At 62.2% G+C, this 9,182-nt stretch overlaps 1 protein-coding gene across 1 annotated transcript; it reads right to left on the bottom strand.

Moving 5' to 3' along the window:
- Positions 1-647: 647 nt before the first annotated feature.
- Positions 648-7,061, bottom strand: CHGG_10724 (uncharacterized protein; the record flags this gene model as incomplete). Its single annotated transcript, XM_001228650.1, has 8 exons — positions 648-883; positions 933-1,762; positions 1,817-2,728; positions 2,866-4,204; positions 4,261-4,468; positions 4,761-6,110; positions 6,173-6,507; positions 6,566-7,061. The coding sequence occupies 8 exons, from the start codon at positions 7,059-7,061 to the stop codon at positions 648-650; spliced, it is 5,706 nt and encodes a 1,901-aa protein (XP_001228651.1).
- Positions 7,062-9,182: the final 2,121 nt, after the last annotated feature.

Here is a 9,182-nt window from a genome sequence, read left to right as displayed (position 1 = left end):
CCGCCTCGTCCTTCTCCTTGATGGCCCGCGCCGCCGCCTCGAACAAACGCTGCAGCGCACCCGTCCGGCCGAATCGCTGGAAATGTATACCGTCCACCCACGCCTCGCCTAACCCGCCCGCCGGCCTTGCCCCGGGCTTGCCGCTGCGTTTCCGCGGGTTCGTCCAACCATGCTCCGACCGGCAATGCTCCTGGATATGGTACCTCGCACGCCGGATATACCCACACTGCACGCACTTCTTGCCATCGCGCCAAACGGGCAATCCATCAATAGCGGGTATAATCTCGTCGGGGAACCGGATACGCTGCGCGTCGGCGGCCAATAAACCGTCGCCCCCCATCAATCACAACTCCCAGTTTCAATATCCATTTACTCTCGTAAAATTTAGTTCCTCTCTAAGCCCTCTATCCTATAGAAACCAGCTTAATCTCAGTATTTTGCACATACTGGCTTTATTAAATTTGACATGAAAATGGTCTATGAAGCGGACCCATGTTACCTCTATGAAATTGAGCCCTTGACTTCACTAGCGCCATTTGGGCTAGTATGGGGTTCTCTATGAAACAATGAAACAGACTTCAGTTCGTCGTGGATCCACGGATAAGGAGAGCGGTGAGGTACAGAGAGCCTTGCACACGGTTTCGTACTCAACGATCGACAACGATGGACGAACACCTATCGACCCACACCCTATCGGCGCTCCGAAACACCTTTAGGATAAACGCTTCCGGCTCCTTCCTCAACGACAACAGGTCCCGCCGCAGCTTGTATAGTTCTTCCGGCGACCGCAGCTTACAGTCGCTATTCCGCGGGCTGTCGCGCCGACCCTGCACGTCTATCCACCCTAGCTCCCTTAGCACGCGGTTGTTTACGCCCTTGTGTTCTGGAACGGTGTAAGCGCAGGACCAAGACCCTAGCTTCGAGCCACTCACCAATCTTCTTCGTCATCTCCGTTACTCGGAGCACGCCCTTCTCGTCCGCATCCCACGGGAACGACTGCGGGCGCATGAACCACAACATCCGCGTCACCATGTTCGCGGCTAGCAGCTCCGGCTCCTTCCGCTTCGCCGCCGCGCTGAACTCCCGACTTCCCGGCGCCACCTGCGGCGTCACCGAGGACGCCGCCACCGTCAGCGTCAGCATCATCATCAGGTCGTACAGCGGATCGCCGAGGCAGCTCTCCAGCAGGTTGCGCGCCGCCTGATAGTGGTCTAGGATACGCCGGTCCCCTTTCTCGAAGATCCGCCCGAGCCGCTCGAACCCGTCCTCGACCAGCCTCGGCAGCCTCTCGAACGGGACTTGGCAGCCGAAGCCGATCACCCGCCTCTTCGCCTTCTTTGACCGCCCCGCCGCCGCCTCCAGTTGCTGTGACGCCTCGATCGCCGCCCGCTTCAGGCTCCCCGGCCGCGCCGCTAGCGCCGGCTTGCTCACGACCGCCCCGCCCAGCCGTATGACCCTGGCGCACGTCATCCTGCCCCGGTGCGATCCGGGCGTCCACTCGACCCCGCTCACCGCCATCGCCGTCGCCAGCCCGTCCACCCACTGGTCTGCCGATACTACGTCACCGCTCGTGTGCAGCATCGCCGCTCTAAGCATCGGCAGCCACGTGGCGTGCATGGACGAAATCGCGGCTGGCCGCGACGTCTTCTTGCCCACGCACGCGTCGTATATCTCCACGGCCAAGTCGTGCCTCGCCTTGGGCGAGATGGCCATGCCGCCCCGCCCCTCCGGGCACACCGCGCCCACAAGGGCCTCGTACTCCCTGCTCACGTGTTAGGTAGGCTAGCCGGGCGGCTCACCAGGGAAGGATACGCACCTCCACGTGAACGGCTCGTCGCATTCGAACCACCTGTCCACGGCCACCTTCGCCGCGCCGCGCTGTTCTACACCGTCCCCGCCGTCCAGCTGGCCGCGGCGGCCCTGGTTGATACGCCGCCGCAGCTGGTACGCGACGAAGGACATCGTCTGCGGGACCCACAGCTCGCGGAACACCTTCTCCATGAACTGGACCGCGCCCGACAGGTGCCGGATGCCACGGCTCCCGATCTCGCCGAACCACAGCTGGCTCTGCCGGCTCGCCGCGACGGCCGGCCCGTAGTGGAACGCCAGCGCCGCCACGTGCATCAGGATCGGCTGCCCGCCCCCGTCCCGTGGCCACTTCTCGGTGTTGGTCAGGCCGTGCTTCTCCCGGAGGTCCAGCATGTCCGGCGCTAGGAACGGCCACGCCCCCGTCTGCAGGCTCTCTATCGTCCCCAGCGGCCCGAGCACAGTGGACGGGAGCACCCTCGGGTCCCCCGTGAAGCAGAAGTTTCCGAGCCGGTCGAGCGCCGCGGTGCCCTCGGACAGCGCCAGCCCCAGGCCCTTGTCGCCGTTGCACCGGAACCGCCTCTCCATCTCGCCGAGGGCCAGCTCGAAGACCCTCGCGAACGACCCGAGCACCGCGGGGAACACGGGCGGGGGGAACCTGCGGAGGACGGGCGTATATGAGCCGACGTCTATCAGGAAGAAGCGCATCAGCTGGAAGATGGGGTGCAGCACGGTACTGAAGTCCCGCTTCTCCCGGAGGAGACGCGACACCCTCACCGTCACCACCTGCTCCATGCGGAAGGCGAACTCGCCCTTGTCGACCGCCGCCTCCAGCCGCTGTCTCTCCCGCGCGAACGGCGTCGACGACTCTGGCGCGTCCGGCGTCAGGCCCCCGCACAGCTGCCCGAGCAGTCGCTTCTTGCTGTTCCGACGTACCCGGTCGCGCTGGCTTCCGCCGGGGGCAGCGTGGAGCGCCGCCGTCGCGAGCCCTTCGTCGCCAGCAGATCCTCCGGCCGGTGCCGGATCACCCGCTTGATGTTCGAGTACGCCTGGAAGTACCCGAACGAGAGCACGTCCGCGCCCTCGTTCTCGTAGCTCGCGTTCTCCCTCATGATGGCGCACAGGTGTGACAGGTACGCCGGCGGCCGCGCCGACGAGAAGTTACCGAACCTCGGGTGGAACGCGAGCGGGTAGAACGTGAAGTCCCGCCCGCTCCCGTACTGCCCGGCCACTCTCTTCCGATCCGCCAGCAGACAGACCGGCGTCCCGTCCACGGCGTCCGCGCAGTTGACGTCCACCGCGAGCGCGTACGAGAAATGCTCGATATTCTCGAGCTTGTACTTTTCCTGCAGCTCCGAGCGCAACGCCAGCAGCTCCCCGCTGAACAGGCCCGGGCCCGCGTCCCCATCTGCATCGCCCTCGCCGCTCGCATCCTGCCCGTCCTCCCCGCCCGGAGACAAGCCTTCCGCCGCCGATGCTATGCTCGACTCGCCGTTCGTGCTGCGCCTGGGGCGGGGCCGGTCCTGGCTGGTGTCGTCACTATCGCGATCCTCGTTCCTGCTTTCGCTGATGCTGTCCCCGCTATCCCCGCTATCCTCGCTGTCCTCGCTGTCCTCGCTGTCCTCGCTGTTCTCGTCGGGCCGGAGCCGTATCTCCATGGGGAGGTCCTGTAGCGCCCCGCCGACCTCGATGACCGTGTTGGCCCCGTGGTCGTACGCGTGGAAGGCTGGCTCGTTCTCCAGCCAGAAGGCGTCGTGCGCGTATTGCGCCACCATTCCCGCCCAGCCCTCCATGAAGAGCTCCTGGAATGTGGCCCACTTGTCATACGAGATCGTTTGCGACTGCCGCCCGTCCAGCCTCCACGACGGTTCGATCCCCTCGCCCAGCAGCTCGCCCTCCAGGAAGATGTCTTTAATGTACGAGGCGAGCACCTCGGCGTGATGCCGCTCCAGGGCGCTGCGCTGCGACGACGGGCCTTGCCCCTTCCGCCGTCCCTTCCCCGCGTACGGCAGCTCGGCCATCGGCGCCTGCACCGGGTGCATGACGATGAACCAGACCTCCCGCGTCGCCCCGGTCGCGAATCGAAACGTGCGGCCGGCGAGCTCGAACGGGAGGCCGCTCGCCGTGTGCCTCGAGCCGTACGGCGCGCTCCACCTCTGGAAAGTCACCGTCACGTTGTCGAATATCCGCCGGCTGCGGGCCGTGACCGGCCGGAGCGCCCGTCCGACGACGCTGAGCATGTCGAGATGGAACACGGGGTAGTATCCGTCGTCGTCGCTCGCCGGCCTCGATCCCGCCGTCCTGGACGCGTAGTCGATGGTGTATCGCCGGTGGACCATCTCCAGCGCCTGCGCTCCGTCGAAATCGGGCCGTCGAGTCTTGGATATGAACGACTCGGCTGCGTACAACTGGGCGTCAGTGGCCCGCTCGATCCGAAGCGATGAGAATCCTTACCCTTCAGCTTGTAGTCGCCCGACGCGTGGTCGACCCGCCATTGTGCCTCGTGCGGGTTGGTGCCGCCGTCTTCACCGCTGCCGGCATCGCTGAGATAGAGCCGATCGACGGATTCCGGCGAGGCATATCCACTAAGGCCGTCGTTATACTCCTCGCCGATGTTCTCGGGGTCGAACCCGAACTCGTCGTCCGCGGTGGGGGCGCTCGTCTCTTCGTCGTGGGTTTCCATCATGATGTGAGGGCTACCCAGCCGCGAGAGCCAAGCACCGCCGAGGGATACATGGCCCCTGGGGTTGAAGGGGGTATTGTATGTATGGATCGCTCCGAAAGGCCGGGACACGGGCAAGGGTGTGGGCAAGGTTGCGGACAAAAAGCAACACCCAAGGTGCGAGGCTTCTTTTCAGCCCCGAAACGCGAGTCGCGCGCGCAAACGGAGAACGACCCGCAGCTATTGGCTCGCCACCGACAGACACTACCTAGCTACGGCTCTTTGCTTGTACCCCTCGCGCCCAGGCGGGAGACTGCTTGTTCCTGCCTTTCTGAGAAATCCCCCTACCGCCCCCACCGGGGCTCAACGGGAGCGGCGGCGACGACCGGGGAGAAATCCTGCGAGGGGGATCCTGCACCACCTGCCTGTCCTCTTCTACCGCCCGAAGCCCCCACGAGGAGGGCAGCGGTCTCCGCTGCGGCCGGCTCCTACCGCTGCCTTCTCCAACCTGTGCCCTGCCACCGGTCGGAGGCTCGACTGCCGACGCGCCACCCACCCGCGCGGCTGTGGTTCCTTGCTGCTCTAGCCGTGGGCGGCTGCTGTTGCCGCTGCTCTCGCTCTCGCCCGCCCTGGGCTCTGAGCTCGCCGGCGGATCGATCCGGCCCTCTGCTACGGTCTCCGCCGGCCATGTCCTTCCCGCAGGATCCGACCGCTTCTCCGGCGCCTGTTCACACTGCTGGGCCGCCCACCGTAGTACTGCCTCGTCTATCAGCGTCCCGAGCGCCTCCAGCGCGTGCCTGGTGCTCAGTGCCGGGTTGCGCGCGACCTCTGGAGCCGTCCGGCTGGCCGCGCAGATAGCACGGGTCAGGTCCGACACGGGCTTGTTGGAAAACGCCCGTCCGGGGCTGCCCGAGGTTGCCCATGTAGGCTGGAAATCGGCACCGACGTACTGCCTCACGATGGTGAGGACGCGGCCCCAGGAGGTCTGGTCCAGGAACCGCTGCGCGTACAGCGGCTCGCCCGCGGCCTCCGGGAGGCGGTCCAGGTGCTGCTTCGTCGATGCGCCCTTGAACGCTGCCGTATTGCCCCGTACAAACTCGAGCACCTCCTGCTGTAGGAGCCTGGCGGCGCCCTCGGCCCCGGACGGTGCGTCTCCCTCCGTCCAGAGCCGTTTCGCGCCCGATCGTATCTGCTCTTCGGAGCAGGCCTGCAGCCCCGGCACCAGGTCCTTCCACAGGGGCGGCTTGTTGTTGTCCCGCTTGTCATGTACCCGCGTCGGGTCGGGGTTCAGCCAGGCGACCACGTGGCTTAGCACCTGAACCATGACCCGGCCGTCCTCCTTGGAGGTCCGGAGCAGGCTCTGCACGTCGACGAACCGCAGCCTCGGCCTGCCGCCCGCGACGCGCTCGTACACCTTTCGGTAGTCGTCGTCCCCCAGCATGGCGAGGAAGTCGGGCCGGCGCCTCGTAGCCGTACCGGCCTCCGAGCCCGGGTAGAAGAGCTCGGCCGCCTGCGCGTCCGTGTAGCCGGCCGGCAGTGATGTCGAGAACATCGCCCAGTCTGCCGCCGGCAGCTTGTCTGCGGGCACGCCCGGGAGCTGCGTCAGCGTCGACAGCACGCTCCGGAACGCCGAGAACCAAAACTGCGATCCGCCGGTCAGGGCGCGTGGTCACCTACGAGTACCGGGTGGCGGGCGGCACTTACGTCGTCGATCCTGCAGCTGGACATCCACTCCCATGTAGATACCTGAAACGTGGCCCGCCCGAGGCTCGTCTCACACCACCGCGTGATCATGCTCTTCCATCTCGCGTTCTTCCACAGCGTAACCAGGCGTCTGGTCGGGAACCGGGCGTCGCTGCGTAGCTGTAAGAAATCCAGCATCTGGTTCTCTATCTCCAGGTTCTTTCCTCGGAACAGCTCACCCGGGACTTGCGACGCCGCCGACACCAGCTGCGCCCAGATCTGTCCGTGGCTGTCCGGGAGCGACGGGTCTCGGCGGTTTACGCGGAGCTTGATGTTGAGATCGAGAGGTAGATGATCTGCGCGATCTCTCAGCAGGTGCAAGCAGCTCATGGGTGGGTGGGTCGGAGCGCGTACCTTGGTCGTAGAACTCGCAAGTCCACCACGCCTCTTCCTCGCCGCGCCCCGTCTCCTGTAGATACATGCCGAGCGCTCTGACCCGGTGCTGGCCGGCAATCAGCTCTGCTTTACGACCTCCGTTCACGCTCATCCAGTCGCGGAAGTCGTGTACGGTATCCACGCCGCGGTCGGCAGAAGACTCCCCGCGCCGCACGTGCGTCAGCATCCGCTGCACATCCGCACCGCTGCACAGGACGCGGAGGTAGTTCTCCTGCGCCTTTCGGTTGAGGCCCCCTTGCTCGAAGATCCCGCATAGTCTGCGAGCATGACGTTCATCCAGCGGCCGGTTCTGTCCCACGCTCCAGCCGAAATCGAGCGCCCCCACGGGCAAAACCGCTATGGCCACCCGGTGAGGTCGGGCCTGGTCCCTCGCGGAGTCGCCCTCTTGGAACAGTCTTGCAGGCCCGTATTCTTCCTTGTCACTCCTGTGTCGCTTCCTCCTCACGCTAGCCATTGCATCCGTCTTGCGTTTCATATTGCCGCACGTAAAACGGAAGAACGAATTGACTCGGGGACCTCGGCAATGCTGTAACAAACGGCGACGGGTGAAAGTAAGGTAAGGGGCGTCAGGACCTGCTTGGCAATTTCGAACGAGTGCGCCACCTGGGGCTGATTTATTGGCGCGTGGTCGAAAACAAATCAATCAGCCAACCCTGCCCAATCAGGTAGGTAGTTACCGACGTTGGTCTAACGTCAACAACTCGCCCACGCTTGCTCCCTTCTCTATTCCCAATCTCTTACACCATATAGCGACCTGCATCCGTCCTGAAACATCAAGCCACGGTGTGTATTAGACGTCCTTATTGACCGTAGTTATACGGAGCAACAAAGATAGGTAGTATGTGTTCCAGCGGAGCAAGCATAGTACCCGGGTACTGCGCAGTGTGGCCTGTGCGCAGGCACGAGCAGGCTTTTCCCTGAGCGCGCCCCGCCTCCCAGTTCCAGTTCCTCGTGCAACCACGCAATACACGAGTATACTCCTACCACGGCATTCTCACCCATGATAGATGTTCTGTGACCGCTTCGTAGAACCAACGCCGCACCAGAGCGCCGGCGCGTCCACTTCGCCAGTGCCATATATCCGTGGCCTGAGCACAACTCCCCGTGGCATCTTATTTATGGGTTCACGCCTCGTGTCTGTGGGTTTGCTCGGAGCCCCGTCTGGTCCCGCCTCCCGATCCTTCCAGCTTGAGAACCGCGTGCCCTTTCTTTTTCCGGCTCGATGCACAAATCGCCTCGCGTTGAGTCCCGGAAGAGTGATAGCCCGTCCCCCCCCACCTTCAGGGGTCTGCATCTATCTACCAAAATAGATTCGGAATCTACTAGTAGTCGGCTGGCTGCCAAGCTTCTATCCATTCTACCAGACCCTCATCTAAGGTAGATTCAAAGTGGGTAGATTGCCAAGTGATTACTAATATTTCAGCACATACCCTTTCGAGCCAGCCTGAAGCACGCCCCAGCCACCACCGCCCTGAGCGGTACAGATTCCGGCTTTTCCGCCTGCTTTCTTTGCGCCACGCCGGCCGAGCCAGCTCACGTGACTAGTCACATGTGCCCTGCCCGCATGCTTTGGCTCTGGCAACCCATGATGGAAGTTCCAGAGAAAAGAGGGCCATCATTGGATGGTTGATGTTCTGTTATTGATGGGAAAGTAGCAGATAGCTCATAGTTCCGAGGAAGTCAACAAGTTGACAGCGAACCGGTTAAACGCTCCGTGTATGCTTTAGCAACAGCTTTGCTGAGCATTGGAACATCCAACAAACAACGCCCAAACCATTAACACCTTGTGATCAAGGAGTATGCAAGAGAATGCAAAATAAGATCCAACCGTGATTCGAGCCCGCGGCTCTAGAAGGTCTTCTGTCGGACGTTCTGGCCTCTACATCAGCCTCTCAGGTAGGACCGTAGCGCCACACCGAGATCTTGGCTAGAAGCGCTCTACATCTAGGTCAAGTCATCGTTAGTGTATCAAGCGTAAAGACTCGCGCTGAGTATCTTTTCTGCCTCGTGGCCGTGTCCTGCGCGTGTCCTGCGCGTGTCTGCCGCTCAGCTGGTGGCGCGTGTTCGCAGGCAAAACAAGCCGATTTTTGACGCCTCGCTAGAGCACGGTGACTTAAGCACCTGAGATGATTCCACGTGGGGGAAATAGTCTCTAGATGAGATTAAGATGATTGATGTATGTTTCAATTCGATCGGACCACTTTTGGTAGTGGGTTGTCTAGATGATGTATGTAACGGTCTACAATGATTAAAATCTTGATATAAACTTGTCCGTCTTCTGGTCTAAATTGCCCTGAATCACTCGACGCGTCCCGGAGGAGATGATATTATACATCCTGCTAACATGAATTTTGCTGAATTTAATGATACTATCAGCTTCACTGTATCCCGACTTGTTGAAGAGTTCTTGCCAAAAGATCAGTTTACAGATAATGGTTGCTTGGAAGGACTGACAGGAGGTTTACCCCGCGATAGGCGGGGTAATCGATGCACAGCAAACTTCCGTTACAAAGCAACTCCGTCACTAACAATTTTGAAGTCGAGGTCCTGGGATCCTAACAAGACCATTGCAATT

The sequence above is a fragment of the Chaetomium globosum genome, genomic scaffold (assembly GCF_000143365.1).
Source record: "Chaetomium globosum CBS 148.51 scaffold_7 genomic scaffold, whole genome shotgun sequence".
In the NCBI taxonomy this organism is placed as follows: Eukaryota; Fungi; Ascomycota; class Sordariomycetes; order Sordariales; family Chaetomiaceae; genus Chaetomium; species Chaetomium globosum.
Note: the sequence above shows the minus strand (reverse complement) of the source record. Positions and strands in the feature narration are given on the sequence as shown.